Consider the following 17,603-nt stretch of genomic DNA (forward strand, 5'->3'; position numbering starts at 1 on the left):
TGCTGGGTGGGCGTGGTGCTGAGGAGAGGACTGCAGAAGGACAGGTGAGAGGGAGAAACACAGCTTCATGTACACGAGTGAGACGTACACAGGTGGACTACAGCCACTGTAGTCTGTATGTATGGACACTGTAAGGTGCTGCTAGCAGAGAATGTGGCTACTCTGCAGGATGGTGCTGCGGAGAAAGACAACCACACGTGTGATGGCTGCTCTGAGAGTGCTGACGGAGAAGGACAAAAGCAGCTTCGGTGTCTTTGTGGATCAGAGAAAGCAGACGATTGGCTGCCAGAGAGGAAGTCAGGAATGGCAGAGAGACAGTGGTGAGGTGTGAGTGACAGGTGGGTGGAGGTGGGGGTGGAGCCCCGTCCTGTCTGCAGCGGTGATGTGGACTGACCAACCCCTGACCTGAAGGCCTACGAGATGAAACCTCGTCTCCATGACGACAGCTGAACATGTTTGCTGTGATTTACTGGGAACAAAACGAAACTGAACCATCGACCCCCAAAGGCGTTCCCATCCATGTTTCAGTACTTTAGGACTGATCAAAGTGTTATGTTTTTACTACTCTTAGAGTAAACTTCCACTTTCGTCACACTAAGCCACAAACACAGGTTTGGTGAGAAATGGACAGATTTATTCAGCCATCATGAGACACGCGTTACATAAGAAGAATAAAGGTGTTTTTGTGCCTCTGCAAGAGGAGCCGCTTACACAACAGAAGACGCCACACAAACCTGATGATGATGATGTGACAAAATAAGGTTTTGTAAACACAAGGATGCAGCTGCTGCAGATTTCATTAACGTGACTTTTCCTGCATGCAAAGTTAAAACCTTCCAGATCTTTGAACAAATACCCTCGCAAACCGAGCCAGGCTCACGAGTCTAACGTGTGATCCAGTTTATTACTCAGTGCACAGAAGAGTTCAACGTTTCACATCAGTCATCTGCACAGTAACGGAAGCAGGAAGCAGCTTCAGCTTCGCTGCCGACTTCAGCTCGTTCCTCAGATCTCGCCGGGTGGGCAGACCGTCATTGGACCAGCAGGAAGTGTCATGTTTCACGCTCACAGCTTTAAAACCAAAACCCCCACAGCTCGCTGACTGACAGTTTCCTCAGCCAATCAAACGTGAACACAGCTCAGAAGAAATCCATTAAAACTCTTCTGCCCAATCATTTGCATTCACTTTAATCCCAGCGCAGCTGCAGGGGGGCTGCTGATTGGCTGACATCAGAGTTTATCAGTGTCAGACGACAAACAGCTGCAAAAGTAAAAGTTGTTCTGATGAAGACTGTGTGGTTTTGGACAGCGTTCCCACCGAGGCTCTTCCAGAGAAGCTCTGTGATCAGTACTCTCAATGCAACAATCATATGCACCAATAGAATCAGCGTCTATCACAAAATAAAAGCATAGCGTGACACTTAGACAAAAGCACTCGGTCTGTTTCCACCTGAAGGGGAAGGACTGTCGACAGGAAGAGGCTTCATTTCCCAGAATCCAAGAGCGAGAATGAGCCACGACGTCGACTCCAGCCTGGAGACGTCCTCGTCTCCACCTACACGCTTTGTAAAGTCACCGCAGTCGGGACGGTTTCTGACGTGGTCAGATTTTTGTAATCAAATCATTATCTGTGCACGACTCCCAGATCCAAACAATCCCTCGTATGCCCCCGTCTCTTTAAGACAGCCCTCCCTAAATCCCACTGTCTTCTCATTGGTCGGCGTCTGGAAACCTGCAGTTAGTCGGTGGGCAGAGATGCGTTATAAAAGTAGAACGAGCTGTTGGAAGCTGAGCGTTCAGAGCAGCCTGAACATTTTCTCTCAGGAGGATTAAATACGTCTGATATGACACAAAAAAGGAAGAAGATGCGAGTTTCAACTAGTCTGGGAAAAAATCTCAGGCTGAACATCTTGATCTTAAGAAAACATCCTGATCTTCTTCAGGCCTTGGTGGAGGAGACGTTCAGGTTCCCAGCATGAGTCTAGAATGAGAGTAACAGTTTCTGGAGCTAAAATGATCCAAAACAACGATGCTCCACAGGAAAACAGAGTTTGTCCCGGGTGAAAGTGTTGGAATCAGAGACTTTCCTTTGTGTCCGTTAAAACAGTCCCTGCGTCTTTGAACCAAAGTACAACACGTTCAGGTTTCAAGTCGAGTGTTGACACGGGTCGGAGGCGTTCCTGACGCTGGTTTAACGGCAGCGTTAACGCCGCATGTCTCAGTTTGTGAACACAAACGTTTTCAGCGGGAAGCCGGAACGAGCCGAGTCAAATACTTTTACAAGGATCAGCAATAACTCCTCCCACGCTCTGCACAGTTCACCAGAAGCTCGGGCACTTACGTTCCTGTCGTCGCCATTGTCGTTGTGGAGCAAGCGCCCAGCTGCCATGTCGCTCTGTGGTTTCCGCGGTAACCAGTCAGACAGTTTTCCCTGACGAGTCAGCGCTGCTGTTAGAGCATCCGGGCACAGGATGGCGTTCATGAACGGCGCGACTCGAATAAATCGACCAATCAGACGTGGCTCACTGTCATGACTGTGATGCGTTTGTGTGCGTGTTTGGAGCAGAAGCAATCAGTGCTGGCTCTTACTGGCAAACACGTTTAATAACTGGATGTGAAACAGGATTGGCTGGTGCACACAGAGCTGGGAACAGTTGGACCAACCTGTACGTTAGTGTGATTTACAAAAATAAATACAATGTGGACTAATCTTCAGCCGTGACAGAAGAGCTGCAGTGAAACTTACACGAAACATCAACATCAGTTTTTATCAGCAGATGTTTCAAAAACTACAAAATAATCTTTTTCAAGACAACATTAAACAAATTTGGTTTGTGAGCTGAGATCAACCTGAACATCTGGATAACAGCTGAGCAGATGTGAGACAGCCAATCAGGAACAGCAGAAGATTACACACGTTTAAAGCAGTAATAACTGTGACACCTTAGCTTACAACAGGCCTTTCAAGCAGTGCGCTAAAAACAGGGAGCTAAAATATGTCATCTGAAGCCCCGTTTGGGGTCCCTGAACCACAGTTTGAGTAACACAGTAATTGGATGAAGAATTTAAAAAGTGTTAAAAATAAAAACAAAGAACTTTCTGAATAATAATAATAATAATGATAATTTTTGGTGTTTTTCTAGTGGAGGTTTAGGACTGTGGGTCCAGTCCTGCATGTCTGGATTTCTATCGTTGTGAGGACCCTCCATGACACAACCTGAACAACAAATCTCAATCTGCAGGCATGTCCTCACATGATCTAACACACAGGTCCCCACAAAGATAGACATGTAAGAGCACAAGCATACACAGTGCAGTCCAGTGTAGCAGGGATTCATGGGACTTTCCCGTCTCCTAAAACAAGAGTCCTTTAAAATTCAGCACCAGCAGCGTCCTGGGAGACGACATCCAGTGATGTAATCGCTTTGGACACGTGATCCCTGAACAGACGCACGGTTCAGAATCTGCTGACGAAGCCCCAGAAGGTGTAATGATCCTTCAGGAGCTGAATACTAAACAACGGGCCATCCTCGAAATGAAGTCCAGTAAAAAACACTCCACAAAAAAACGTCCACGTGAAATCTTAAATCGAACACTTTGGAGCCAGAAAACTTTTTCTTTCATAAATACAGACATCCTGTCATTTGTTTGATACTGAAAAAATTGAAATGGATGCTGGGAAATGGAGTCTAATGACGTTAATACTGAAATATTAGTTTTATTCTGGTTTCTTCAAAGGTGGGAACTGATTATCAGTCTTTGTGAGTAAAAAAAATCCACAGTTACATCTGGTCAGGCTAGTGCCTCCTGTAGGTGTTAGGGGTTCAGCGCTTTGCACAAGGGCACTTTAGTAGGGTGGAGGAGGGAGTCAAAGCACCTGGCTGCCAGTCAAGTGCTAGAGGCGAGGCTCAGTGTGGAGAAGAAAGAGGTCGGTCAGCTGGTCTGGGTCGATGTCATACACTCCTAGAAGATGAAAGACACAGGAAACGTCAAACGGTGCTGACTAGTGTAAAATGTGGCAGTCAGCGCCCCCTACAGGCAGAACATCCTTCAATCCAAAGGGTTCATCCTCTGGGGATCAGGATAAACATCTGTACACTTCCAAAAACTCTAAACACGTGGAGGAACAGTGAACTGACCGATGCTGGAGGTGTGCTGCAGCATAAACAATTATGTAATAGTTACAGTTTATGGGCAAGTGCCCTCTACTGGTCAAATGAATGGTGACAAGGACAAAGTGCGGGGAGGTGGTGACAGGGTCAGAGTGCACACGAGGGGTGTCAGGGTGGGTGGACGGGCGGGAAACCGTCGGACCGGCTCAGCACCACAGCTGGACTCGGCTTTTGTTTTTCTAAGGACATTACCGACATTACAAAAAACTGTAGTTCTGTTTCATCAGGTTGTGTTCTGCGATAAAGTGACCCATGGAGATCAAACAGGTGCAAGGTGCACACTCAGGTTTAACGGGAAGGCAGGGTTCATCGCTGCTTCGATCGCTAACAGGAAGCTCGGGCTCAACCACACTGAGCTAAGGCTGCCAGCTGTCTATTCTGTTTTTAACCTACTCAGGGTTACTTCCTGTTTCGTTATAGGTACAGAAGATCTGCATACCACGGTGCAGGAAACCCTACAGTCCTGGACCCGACTAAATAATCGGTCCTTACTCATCTTTTCTAAAATGTGATTTTTAACAGCTGCTGCTGGAACATCTTCGCCTGTGATGCTAAATGAGCTCAAATGAAAAGAGAAGCTGAGCTGGTTTACCGGCTATAACAGGCTGTTCCTGCCGTTCATGTTTGGGCCTTTAGACCTCATCTGCTCCTGGACCGACCCCGACTGTAAAACACAACAACACTTCTTTACATAGCACACTCACATGTATCACACACAGAAGACAACAACCATGATGAACTAAAATGACACAGTCACACCTTCTTTATAACCAATAAATCCTTTAAATGTTTAAACAAGTGTAACACTGAACTGTATGTGGCTGTTCTCATCTGTAACACAGAGTATATATTAAAATGCTGTTGCTCCAAACTGTAGGGGTTTACACCAGTAGAGGCTGCTGGTTCAGTTCCAGTAGAGGCACAATCCCAGTCTGGGGTCGACGGGCGACCCGCGGTAAAACTCGAACACGCTACAGTTCAAGTTAAGACTGAAGTGCGACAGCTTCCATCACACCTGTAACTGGTTTCTGTTCAGAGTGATGGTTTCACTCACGTCATCGTTCTGCTCAGTATTTTACTTTGTTCTCAAACGTCCCTGTTAATGTTGTTACGTACCCATTTTTATGCACCGATTTGTGATGTGCACACACACACACACACACACACACACACACACACACACGGTGAGTAAACAGGTAGACAGGATTGTTACTGACCGGCTGCAGGCCCTCTGCCATCTCTCCAGAGCCGATGTGTGTGAGGTGGATGAAGTTAGTCGGTTCTCCGATCATGCTGCGATCAATCTTCCTCCTCTTCTTCTTCTATGATCACATACACACACATTATTAAAGAGTCTCTGATGTGTGCTTGTCCTTCATAAACAGCTGATCATGGAGCTCCACAGGAAACATTTTCCCTGCTATGCAGATGACACCCAGCTCTAACTGTGCATGAAGCCAGATAACACACACCAATGAGTTAAACTGCAGGAATGTCTTAAAGACATAAAGACCTGGATGGCCGCTAACTTTCTGCTTCTTAATTCAGATCAAACTGAGGTTATTGTACTCGGCCCTGAAAATCTTAGAAATATGGTATCTAACCAGATTCTTACTCTGGATGGCATTACCTTGGCCTCCAGTAACGCTGTGAGGAACCTTGGAGTCATTTTTGACCAGGACATGTCCTTCAACGCACATATTAAACAAATATGTAAGACTGCTTTCTTCCATTTGTGCAACATCTCTAAAGTTAGAAATATCCTGTCTCAGAGTGACGCTGAAAAACTAGTTCATGCATTTATTACTTCCAGGCTGGACGACTGTAATTCATTATTATCAGGAAGTCCTAAAAACTCCCTGAAAAGCCTTCAGCTAATCCAAAATGCTGCAGCAAGAGTCCTGACAGGGACTAGAAGGAGAAAGAGATATGCTTCAGTCTGTAAATACAGCGTCTGTCGGCTCTCTGTGCTGCGTTCAGAGACAGTCGGAGTCTTTCCCCTCTGTAGTATTGTAGGTCTACCTTACAATATAAAGCATCTTGAGGCGACTGCAGTGGACATTTGACTCTATATAAATAAAACTGAAGTGAATCTGTTCCCAATAATCCAGCTGTGTTTAAAGACATCTTGGCCAGAATCCTCAGGACTTAAGAGGCTTATGCTCCTCAGATCTCTCCAGAGCTCTTATCTAATGACAGCGATGGGTCAAAGAGACTGGAACCCAGGTCAAAGTTCAGAGGTCAAAGGAAATCCAGAATTTGAGGAAAATTAGAGAAGAAGGAACAAGTTCAGAAATGTAAAAGTGTCAAACACAAATCAGACTCAAAGGCCTTTTCTCAATTCTAAGTACGTGAGTCCGTACTCGTGTACTCGGCGAGCACGGACTCGTGTACTCGGCGAGCACGGACTCGCGATTTGTACAGTTGGGACACCAGCGTACTTGATGATGTCACAGGTCTGGAGCCTCTTAATTTAACTGTGAGTAATATGTTATGAAGCTTAACAAATAAACAAATAAAACACTGAAATAAACCCGGAATAACCGTGCCCGGGAATAACCAGTGTGTGCACACACCTGTTTCATGTAAGTTGGCAGTTTGTTATGAATTATAGCAGACGTGTGTCGTGCTGTATCTGTTTAGAATAAATAATAAATGAGGTAAACAAAGACGTTGGTGCTGATTGGACAGAGGAACGGTGCTTTGCCTTTAAAAGTCATAAATGAGTCTCGACTGATCGTCTTGCCAGCTGAAGATTCCCGGAACGGTGAAGAATCCGGGCATCGTCGGAACGTCGCAGCGTCTCTGCGGATCAGTGCTTCGTAAACAGACGCGGGTCCCACTCGGCCACGCTGCCCCCTGTGAACGTGAATCGTCGCCGCTCGGCTCGCGCGCCGCGTCCGCCGCGGGGGTGGCGGTCGTCATGGCAACGTCAGGAATAAAACAACTGCTCGGTTGACAAACTGGACGAGTCACGCTTGACTCAGCGGGAGGTTAAAATAACACCCGTCAATCATCCAATCAGTGCGAGGCGCACCGGGGTCCCTCCGACATCCTGCTCCACCTGAACCACACCAGGGGACCCACATTTACTCCAGTGCATGCTGCTGTCATTAGAACAGAACAGCCCTTTACTATCATTAAATTGTCCGTTTTACAGGATTCTTGTGTCTCCGTTGTTCAGGTTTCCTTTTGGTTTATAAAATAAAATAAATTACACACAGCAGTTTGTGGGATTCAGTTTTTTCCTTTGTCTTTTCATGTGTTTGTTACGTGGGCCTCCTGTCCGTGAGCAGCGACCAGCCATGTGTGCAGTGGTGTCTTTGGCACTCTGCGTCTCCCACAGACTTAAACACACGTCTGTGTTGTGTGTCTGTGCTCCTTCTGCAGGGTTGTAGGTACGTTGCATTTGTTTACAGGGTCACACATGTTTTTAATAAGACTGTGACAGAGATGTGAGTTCTGTTTTAACTCTTGTCACATGACCTGACCTTCAAACAGCAGTGCAGACACGCTCACTTCAGTCCCAGACACAGTGTTGTGGTCTTTCCCTTGTGTGGAGGGCTCTCCTGCACACACCCTTCCTCTCTGCCTCAGGTTATTTCCAGGACTCTAAAAACTTGTAATCAAAGCTTTTTCTTTATGTTTCTGAAACGTCAGAGATCCGATCAAAGTGCAGAAACTGAGCTGATGTAAGGTTTACAAACTGAGCACGCTCAGTGGCTTCACAGCTTCATTACGTAACCCTGAGACGCTGCAGAGCAAACAGCAGAAGAAGAAAACAAATCTCCTGGCAACGTCTGTGTTGAGCAGCTAAACACTACCCCCACCCTCGTCATCGTCATCGTGTAGTCAGTGAGTCAGAGCAGTCCGAGCTGGTGAAAGTCTGGAAGGATCATAGCCAGGATCAGCTCACAGACCTCCAACATGGCCGACATCATCCACTCGTCCTAAACAGGCCAAATGTAAAAGCTCCGCCCCAAACAGACGAAAATGTAAAAACCTTAAAACAGGCGACGCGTTTGCTCGTTCGAGTGGAATTTACGCAGGACCTGGTGGGTGAAATATGTGCAGTCAGCCTCAGACGTTACACAACATCTGTAGCGCTGACGACAAACTGAGCATGTGCAGAAACAACCCCACTTCTCTTTGATTTAATGACGTCTACATTACTCACACCGTCACAACTTTATCACAAACAGCTGCACAAAGAGACGATGTGAAAATGCGCACAATAACGATGAAACATCCACCAAAACCTTCTGTGATAAACTTTGTGCGGCTGGAGTTCAAACCTGCCCACTTTAACCTTACACAGACTTCCTGAGTGAAGTCAGCGCTGGCATCGGTGCGTCTCGCTGCGTTTATTAAAGGTGTATTGTTGCAGTGCCACAATGGAACAAACACAGAGCTAAAAATAGAGCCAGAGGAAGGAGGGAGGAGGAAGAGGAGGAGGCTCTCTGGAGAGAAAGGCCACAGCAGCACTTCCTCCCGTCACGGCAGCGTCGCTACCATCGGGAACCTTTTATTGGGTGTAACGTGGAGATCTGTGCTGATGTTTGCGTTCTGTTTATGTCACGTGAAGCAAAAACAGAACCGACGGCTGCAGAGGTCAGAGGTCACAGAGAAAAGGGAAGCTGTGCATATGTGTGTGTGTGTGTGTGTGTGGAGGCCACAGTAACTCTGAGGCCTCGTGGGGACATTTGTGGAAGAGCACACAAGCCCCGCCTTGACCTGTGCAGCGTCACGTTCAGGCACATAAACAACACCGATCACATAACTGTCTACTTCATTTACCTGCTCAGCATCAGCCATCGTTTTAGCTGATGGTCCAAGTTACCAGTTAACTTCAGCTTTGAAACATTGTATCCGCTAACGTTAGCTAACATGATTAATTCTAATATTTGTACAAACACTGGACTTAGAATCACATGCAGCATTTAAAGTTATCAAAAGACAGCACGTCTCACCGGCGGTGGTTTAGCTACCACGCAGCAGCCCATCTTGTGCCAGAAGTCGCTCATGCCGAGGCTCGGTCTGTCCAACGGCCGGACGCTGCTCTCTGCTGCTGCCCTGCAGGCCAGAGGAGGAACTACAGCCTGAGGGTAATCCTGGGGCATTCAGGCCAAAAACTTGACTGACGACAAACCTCAGATGCCTAAAACCCCCAAAATGCCGGCGCAGGCTGGAGTCGGGATGTCCCCGATTAATTCAACGGCTCTTTAGCAGCTGAAGAAAAAAAAACGTGTTTATTCTACAAATCTGGTGGAAAAAAAAAAAAAGGTCAAATCCAAAGTGTGGAGAGTTCAAAGCTGCACGTTCACACACGATCTGTGGAGAGAGAAACGTTCATCTAATTAAAAGACTACTATCATCATCACAGCTTTAACAGCAGGAAGTTCACAGGTTCCACCTTCACTTTACACCTAGCTACAAATTTATATCCAGCCTGCTTTATTTTGAAAATCCTATATGGATAGATTAAGTTAACAGAAACACCTGGACCATGCTGGCTGTCAGACACCATCTGATTTATTTGTAGTTTTTAAAAAATCTAAAAGTTTCACAAATATTGTCAGTTTGATTAAAACACTAGAAACAGTAACTAATCATGCTGAAAAACCCAAGAGCTGCACTTCAGTTATTAATGCTTACATAAAGGCTCTCTGAGCTCTGCAGGTTCAAACATGAACGGCTGAAACTCTCAGCCAGCTTACAGCCTTCACATTTATTCTGCTGTGACTTCCTGTGAACGCTCACATGTCCTTACAGCAGCACCAATGCAGAGAAGGAACAGCAGATTTACACACAGCGATGAAATGACTGCGAGCCCAACATCTGAGACCCAAAAACCACAGAAAATTCCCCCAAACGTCCCCACATGGCAGGAAAACAGGAACGCAGTGAGACACCCAGCTACGTGGGAACCCTCAGAGACGTCAACAAGGCAAACACACCGAGCATGACTAAACACTGGGTGTGTCCAAACACACAGTTCTGCTGTGTGTGTGTTTCTGGGCGTTCTCCTCAAGCTGATCCTGAAACTTGACTCCAGCTGTTGATTAAATCACACAGTTCTGACCTTTGACCCCTCAGGTGGGACATTTACTGAGCGCTGCAGATCAGTGGAGACCGACGCTGAGGGAGCGCTCGTGCACTTTTATTATATATATTCTAACTTCTTACACACAGAACATGAAACAAATAAATGATTTCTACTTCATTTTTAGAGAATCTAGAAAAGTATGGAAGCACTGCCAACACATCTATGTGTCATGCTGCAGCGAGCTCTGCGTGCTGGTTTCTCAGATTAATAAGACGTGTAAACTCCTCCCACACCTTTCATGTGTGAGCTCATGAGCAGCACAGGCGTGAAACGCTGTTTTTACGTGGGCATGCGGCCCGATTCCACGCAGGACTGAATCGAGCGTCTGCTCTGGACTCAGTCCAGCACATTTCAGCAGACGATAAGGAAAGAATGTGGAGGCCAGGAACATGTAGCTTCACGCTCCACATCCACCCTGATCAGCAGCCAGGAATTCAGCCTGCGGCTCCGACTCCTGACGGAGGCCCAGAGAGGATGTCCTGCGCTCTGCTCTGTCACTCGAATCATCCTCTGTCACCTGACCTGCAGGATCAGAGCAATCACCTGAAGTTCAGCCTTCAGGTTGAACTCACTGTAATGCAGCTGTGAGCCGATGACCTGACGCACTACATTTCCCTGTTAGGAGCTGCACTCAGACCGCTAATAGGGCTGCCACGATCATGTTGACTATTAAAATCGTCGTCGACTAATTTAAGTCGTTTGAAGCTTTGTAAGATCCCAAAAGACGCAGGAATAAGTAGCAGGATTTAAGAGTGTAATAACGGACTGAAACAGAAGATGGCAGCACTGCATGTACAAGGATGCCAGCTGCCGTTAAACCCCGAAGAAGAAGAAGCTGTGTCCAAATTCAGGGGCTGCATCCTTTGAAGGCCTCATCTGTAGGCCGATTATGTTACAGCGACACGGCAAAGACTGTCCAAATTCGAAGACTGCCCCAAACGCGGCCAAAAAATGCGTCCTTCATTTCCCCAGATTTGAAGGATGGGTCGGGTGTATACTTCGTGGCCCAACCTATCCCAGAATTCATAGCGCGGCCCAGCTCAGTTTCCAACAATGGCGGCAGCTAGTTAGTTTTAATGTTACTCTTATTATTCTTTCTGGGTCACAAAATAAACGTTTAACATATTTTCAGGCGAGAATGTAGCTGTGTAAACCTCAAATATCTGCTCAGTTTATCAAGACACCACATATTTTCAAAAGCGCTCCGACGTTTTGGAGACGTCTGTTACCCACTAGCTCGATAGCGAGCCGGGAGGTCAAGGGTCACTAGAGCCAGCGAGAACAGTGAATCCACCGCCGTCTTTCGCTACTCAGGTTAAACATGATATATGAGTCACTTACATAACTTAAAATGTTGTTGTTTGGCTTTTTTATTATTTTTTGTTCCTGAGTAAATCGGTTTGGCTGAGATTAAAGTTACAGTTTTTACACAGCTGAATAAACGTCAAGCAGACAGCTGATTATCAGAAGTGTGAGATGCTGGAGAATTTACTCCGGTGTCCTGTTATATTTTAGATAGCAAGGAGTTTATTAAACTTCACCGAAACAATCTGCAAACTTCATTAAAATTTAATAAACTATCATCTTGTCTTTATTTTTAGTTAGCACAGACCGTAAACACTTAAAGCTGTAAGCTGATGATAGTTATATAAGAGCAGATGCTGCTGGTGCAATAAGCTGTACGTTTTACGTCCAGTGGATGATGATCTGATTAGTGACTAATCGCAAAAATAATCGGTGACTAGTCGACTATCAAAATAATCGTTTGTGGCAGCCTTAACTCTGGATTGTTATGAGCTGGGATAAAAACACAACTACAGCTGCTTTTTTTGTCACGTGTGACGTGTAAACACGTCGCTGAACCGAGGCGAACGTTTGGGTTTCTGTCGATGAATGATGTGAAGTCGACAGCGTCTTATTCTTGTGCCTAAAATCAGAAGTCAGGCCTTTTCCTGCAGGAGTGATGTGAGCGGCGGAAAATGTGTAAACTGTGCGTTTGTGTTTGCTAGCAGGAGATCTGTCACGCCAACGCGAGGAGGAGGAACAGACTCTTCCTCCCTCGTCTGGCTGCAGGTGGTACGGGCCGGTCTGATTATGGGAAGTGAAACGAGTCTGTTTAACGAGTGTGCGAGGAAGTTTAAGGTGGAAGTGAACCAGAGGTTTCATCTTTATCTGACATCAGGACAGTTTCATCTGTGAAAACACCAGAAACTAACCCGCAGACATCATGTGATTACCATCGTCGTCACAGCTGACCACCTGATGTGACATCAGCTGAGCGTTCGTCAGCCCGGAGGCCGAATCAGCTGAAACAACAACAACAACAACGGCCCATTTGTCTGTGTGGGACGACGGCCTGCAGGTCACATGACTGCACTTTAGTCAGCTGACAGAGGAAGGCCTTTATTTAAACACATCTGCTGAATGACCTCTGACCTTTATCAGCTTCTGCTTTTTCATCAGATTTTTTTAGACTTGTGTTTAGTTAATGTGACATTTTGACTGAACAATCTGCTGTAAACATCCTGCTGGACCTTTCTGCTTGAACTCCACAGAGAAGCTTCACAATCATCCTCCTGTTTCTGAACCTGCGTTTCAGCCTCTGAAACGAGCTCATTCAGCTCCTGTCTCTTTAAGACCTCCCTAGAGGCCCGTCTGATTGGCCATCTCCTGGAAGCTTGCTGAAGGGCAGCACCCAGAGCGTGTGGCTGGAGCACATGCTCACCGTTTTCTGATAACGTACGATGACACAGAAAGGTGTGACATGCTGACATCACAACAGCGCTCAGTCTGAAGCGCGTGTGCCTAACGGGTTATTTTCACACAGTAGACTCAGCATTGGACGCAAACCATACACGCTGGTCCTGAGCGAGTGTGGCTGACCCTGCCTGCAGTCTAACACTAACAGATGTTGGTCTTCTTTCTTTACCTTCATCCAGTCATTTCAGTCGTGCTTCTCCAACACGCTGACGACACACGACTCCATACTTCAGGTAAATTCTTAGATAACAGGCAGACTGAAGTGCTTTATTTTCTGCTTTCACTTCCTCCTTTCTAAACTGAGACACTGGCTTCCTGCTGATGCTTATCTCAGCTGATGAGAAGAAAAAACACGGTGCAGAGGAAGGTGACCGTTTACACCGCTACGACGAAAACAGGGAAATAAATCAAGGAGTCTGTTTGGAAGCTAAAGTGAAAGTGATTCAGCACCACAAACACACCTGTGACACACCTGTGTGATCACGACAACATCACTCACACGTTTCAGTCCATGAAGAGCATAAAGGTGTCTGTAAGGTCAGGAAGTGCGCACACACACACACACACACACACACACACACACACACACACACACACACCTTTATGAAGTAATTGAGGGATTTTAAAGACACCTCTGTGCTGAACTGGGACCCAACAGAGTACCTTCAGTACTGCAGTAATATGGTCACATGTCCATGTACCATCTACTCCTAATGAGCTGCTGATGGTGTGGAGACTCCTGCAAACTGAGCATGGCAACAGTCTAACCAAGTTAATGTAAAAGGCCGACTTCTCAGTTTCAGAGAAGACTCTTATACAGAGAGCAGCTCTGGTATTGACTCTGCAATAGTCGGCCTCATCACTGATGGGGACGACATGGAGTACAGAGGACTGACCCAAGACTGGTGCCAGCAGAACTACCTCCAGATCAACACCAGTAAAACCAAGGAGCTGGTGGTAGACTTCCACAGGCACAAACTTCCTCCACTGCAACCACTGAACATCCAAGGTATGGACACTGAGGCTGTGGACAGCTACAGGTACCTTGGTGTTCACCTGAACAACAAACTGGACTGGACTCATAGCTCAGACGCCCTCTACAGGAAAGGGCAGAGCAGGCTGTACCTGCTGTGGAGACTCAGGTCGTTTGGAGTGGAGGGCCCACTCCTGAAGACCTTCTATGACTCTGTGGTGGCCTCCGCCATCTTTTATGGTGTGGTCTGCTGGGGCAGCAGCATCTCAGCCGGGGACAGGAAGAGACTGAACAGGCTGATCCACAGGATGCCCTCTGGACCCAGTGGAGGTGGCGAGTGACAGGAGAATGGTGGCTAAGCTGTCATCCCTGTTGGACAACATCTCCCAGCCCATGCAGGAGACTCTGACAGCACTGAGCAGCTCCTTCAGTGGCTGCAGCACCCACGGTGTGGGACGGAGACATTTCCTCCCCACTGCTGTCAGACTCCACAACAAAGACTCCAACTGAGCAAACACATCCACACATGTGCATTAACACTAAGTGCAATACTCTTTTCTGGCATCGTTGTATTTTTACTCAATTGTATATAGCATTTGTATTCTATTGTTATCCTATTGTATATTTTATTCTATTTTATTCTACTGTATATAGTATTTTATTTTATTCTATTCTGTACAGTTGTGTACTGTATTTATTCTTATTGTATTCTAATTTTTGCTTCATAACTTTTGCACTGTCCACTTCCTGCTGTGACAAAACAAATTTCCCACGTGTGGGACTAATAGAGGTGATCTTATCTTTATCATCTTTATCGACGGTCAGCGATGATGCTGAGCGTCCTGACTCGTGCGCTGGAGTTCAGACAAACTGTTCAATTCTAATCCCACAGGTCATGTGAACAGATGCTCGCTCATCAGAGGAAAATGATGAGTGTAAGTGTGTATCATCGACATACGAACGGTGGGATGTATCATGATTCTTTCTGACAGTACTGATGCGAGCGTGTAAAGCTTTCACAGTAACGGGCCAGGACAAACCTGAGAAACCACAGAACTTCTTGTTAGTGCACATCTACGACTACTGCATGAAACATGAACAGTTTGTCCCTTCAGATATGATAAGAGCCAATCAGTCCTTATTACGAGGAGCTCAAAGGTTCATTCATCTGTTTGTAAAAACAGTTTTCAACTGTTTCACTGAGAAAAGAAGGATCACAGAGTGCGAATGGATCCAGGTGATTCCAGCACGTTTCAGACAAACACACTAATAATAAAGCGTCTGCACTGATTTCATCACATAACCATGTTTTAATGAAACGCTGCTCGTTACTCCACATTCACGCTGACGACGCGTTGTTGTGTAGATGATGAGATCTTCACAGTGACGAACTTTATTCTGAAATTGTTCCACAGTTTGTGTCACGTTAATCAATGAACCTGATTGGCTGGAGTTCTACTTTTCCAGCTTTTTGGTTTCCTGTCTCAAATTTTTGAGATCATCAAATTCAACACGAGCTCCTTTGCCTCTTGAAATAGTAAAAAACAAAATCAAACCTTACACATTAAACACGAGTTTTCTGAGTTCTCCTGTGAAGAAAACATATTTACGCAGCCAGCTCTGGTGGGATTGCCTTACTTTGGACAAATAACACGTGTAAAAGTATGGATTACATCCACAATAATACTTCCACTCAAACCAAGAGAACAGCATTAACGGATCAGAATGTTGAGGTGCAGCGGCATGAAAGCCAGCATCCACCTGAGCAGGAACATGAACGCGTGTGAATCTTACATCGATTCTTCTTAGACAGCACGTGTGCTCGAGTGAAGGCGGCAACATGTTGTTTCAACAATACAACTCTGTGGCTGCTTTCACACCGTTTATACCACGGCGAGCAGCTTCAGGTCTGAATCACAGCAACACCGCTCGACCGACGTCTTCGTCCTCAACCTTCACACCGGCGTCTTCGCCGTCGACCTTCACACCGGCGCCTTCGTCCTCCACCTTCACACCGGCGCCTTCGTTGTCGACCTTCACACCGGCATCTTTGCATCGACCTTTGTCGGGGGGCGTTCACACCAGCGTCTTCGTCCTCAACCTTCACACCGGCGCCTTCGTTGTCGACCTTCACACCGGCGCCTTCGTTGTCGACCTTCACACCGGCATCTTTGCATCGACCTTTGTCGGGGGGCGTTCACACCAGCGTCTTCGTCCTCAACCTTCACACCGGTGTCTTCGCCGTCGACCTTCACACCGGCGCCTTCGTCCTCAACCTTCACACCGGCGTCTTCGCCGTCGACCTTCACACCGGCGCCTTCGTCCTCCACCTTCACACCGGCGCCTTCGTTGTCGACCTTCACACCGGCATCTTTGCGTCGACCTTTGTCGGGGGGCGTTCACACCAGCGTCTTCGTCCTCAACCTTCACACCGGTGTCTTCGCCGTCGACCTTCAGACCGGCGCCTTCGTTGTCGACCTTCACACCGGCGTCGTCGCGGCGACCTTTGTCGGGGGGCGTTCACACCGGCGTCTTCGTCCTCCACCTTCACACCGGCGTCTTCGTCGTCCGGAGAGCAAAACGTGAGCCACTCTGCCGTGTCTACTTTAAATCATTCAATGAAAAATAAAAGTGTCCAGATTCACATCCCTCAGCCACGTCTGTGGTGAGCCGTCGCTTCACATCTGTTTCTTACAGATGTTCATCCTACCGAGGTTTCAGCAGCTACAAAGAGTCGGGCATTAGAAGCTAAACTTGGGTTGATTTGAAATCTCAAACATGCTCTGTGTGCGATTATCGAGTGAAAGTGATAAATGATGCTAATCGCGAGCCTGACAAGGCTGCATTCCTCTCCCTGTAAGCAGCTGATGCTTATCAGCCAGTTCCACCTTTAATGTGACGAAGAGTTCAAAGACATTTTAAAGGAGGCACAACAAGAAGAACTAGTAAAAAACACTCGGTCTCGTATCGACCGGCCGTCAGTTACACAACCTCTGAGCAGGATGTCGGTGTCCCAACACGTCCAGAGGAACAAGTCAGGTCAGCGTGCAGTCACGGTAATGTCAGAGGAGTGTTACGGGAACGTCACGTTAACCTCTTCAGCCCCGAGTGTGAAACACAAACAGCTCCAGATTTGATCACTGCAGATTCCTGAGCCCACAACCAACTGTGACGACCAGGATAGCGCTCTGAGCCGTTCACCCATTCCTGTCCTCGCAAACAGAGACGGAGGTCAGAGTCCAGCCACCACACGCTGCCCCGCGCCTCTGAATCACTTCCTGTTCCTCTGCAGGAAACACCCTACACTTACTGAGCCAGTTTTAAACAGACCTTCAGGCGTACAAAGTGTTCACACGTCAGCACGATTCAGTCCCCAAACATCTGCAGGAGAACGACCTCAGCGCTGGGAGCTGCCGTCACCAAGGTGACGGCTGACGATGCATCCTTGCCGCTCGATCCGACCCGTCTGCATTCAACGGGCCACAGCCTAAGGTGACAGGTCCAGAATCAGCCTCGGGATCAGGGTTAACCCCAGAACCATCACAGCCTGTTTGGACTCAGAGATGATGCTTTATCTGAGCTGTGTGACACT

General features: G+C 47.0%; 1 protein-coding gene across 4 annotated transcripts in view; it reads right to left on the reverse strand.

Moving 5' to 3' along the window:
* Positions 1-612: 612 nt before the first annotated feature.
* cdc42se1 (CDC42 small effector 1) overlaps positions 613-17,603 on the reverse strand; it is an 18,184-nt gene continuing 1,193 nt past the window's right edge. For 2 of the 4 annotated variants that reach the window (XM_084918798.1, XM_084918799.1), the window contains exons 2-5: positions 9,143-9,503; positions 5,390-5,494; positions 4,765-4,836; positions 613-3,963 (exon numbers count right to left, since the gene is read on the reverse strand). In XM_084918798.1, coding sequence (XP_084774924.1) covers positions 4,768-4,836; positions 5,390-5,494; positions 9,143-9,292 — 324 coding nt within the window. In that variant the 5' untranslated portion in view covers positions 9,293-9,503 and the 3' untranslated portion in view covers positions 613-3,963; positions 4,765-4,767. The remainder of the gene's footprint in view (positions 3,964-4,764; positions 4,837-5,389; positions 5,495-9,142; positions 9,504-17,603) is intronic. The other 2 variants (XM_084918800.1, XM_084918801.1) reach the window with 2 other exon arrangements.

Source organism: Perissodus microlepis, chromosome 22 (assembly GCF_051167445.1).
Source record: "Perissodus microlepis isolate ML-2025 ecotype Zambia chromosome 22, ASM5116744v1, whole genome shotgun sequence".
NCBI classification, from domain to species: domain Eukaryota; kingdom Metazoa; phylum Chordata; class Actinopteri; order Cichliformes; family Cichlidae; genus Perissodus; species Perissodus microlepis.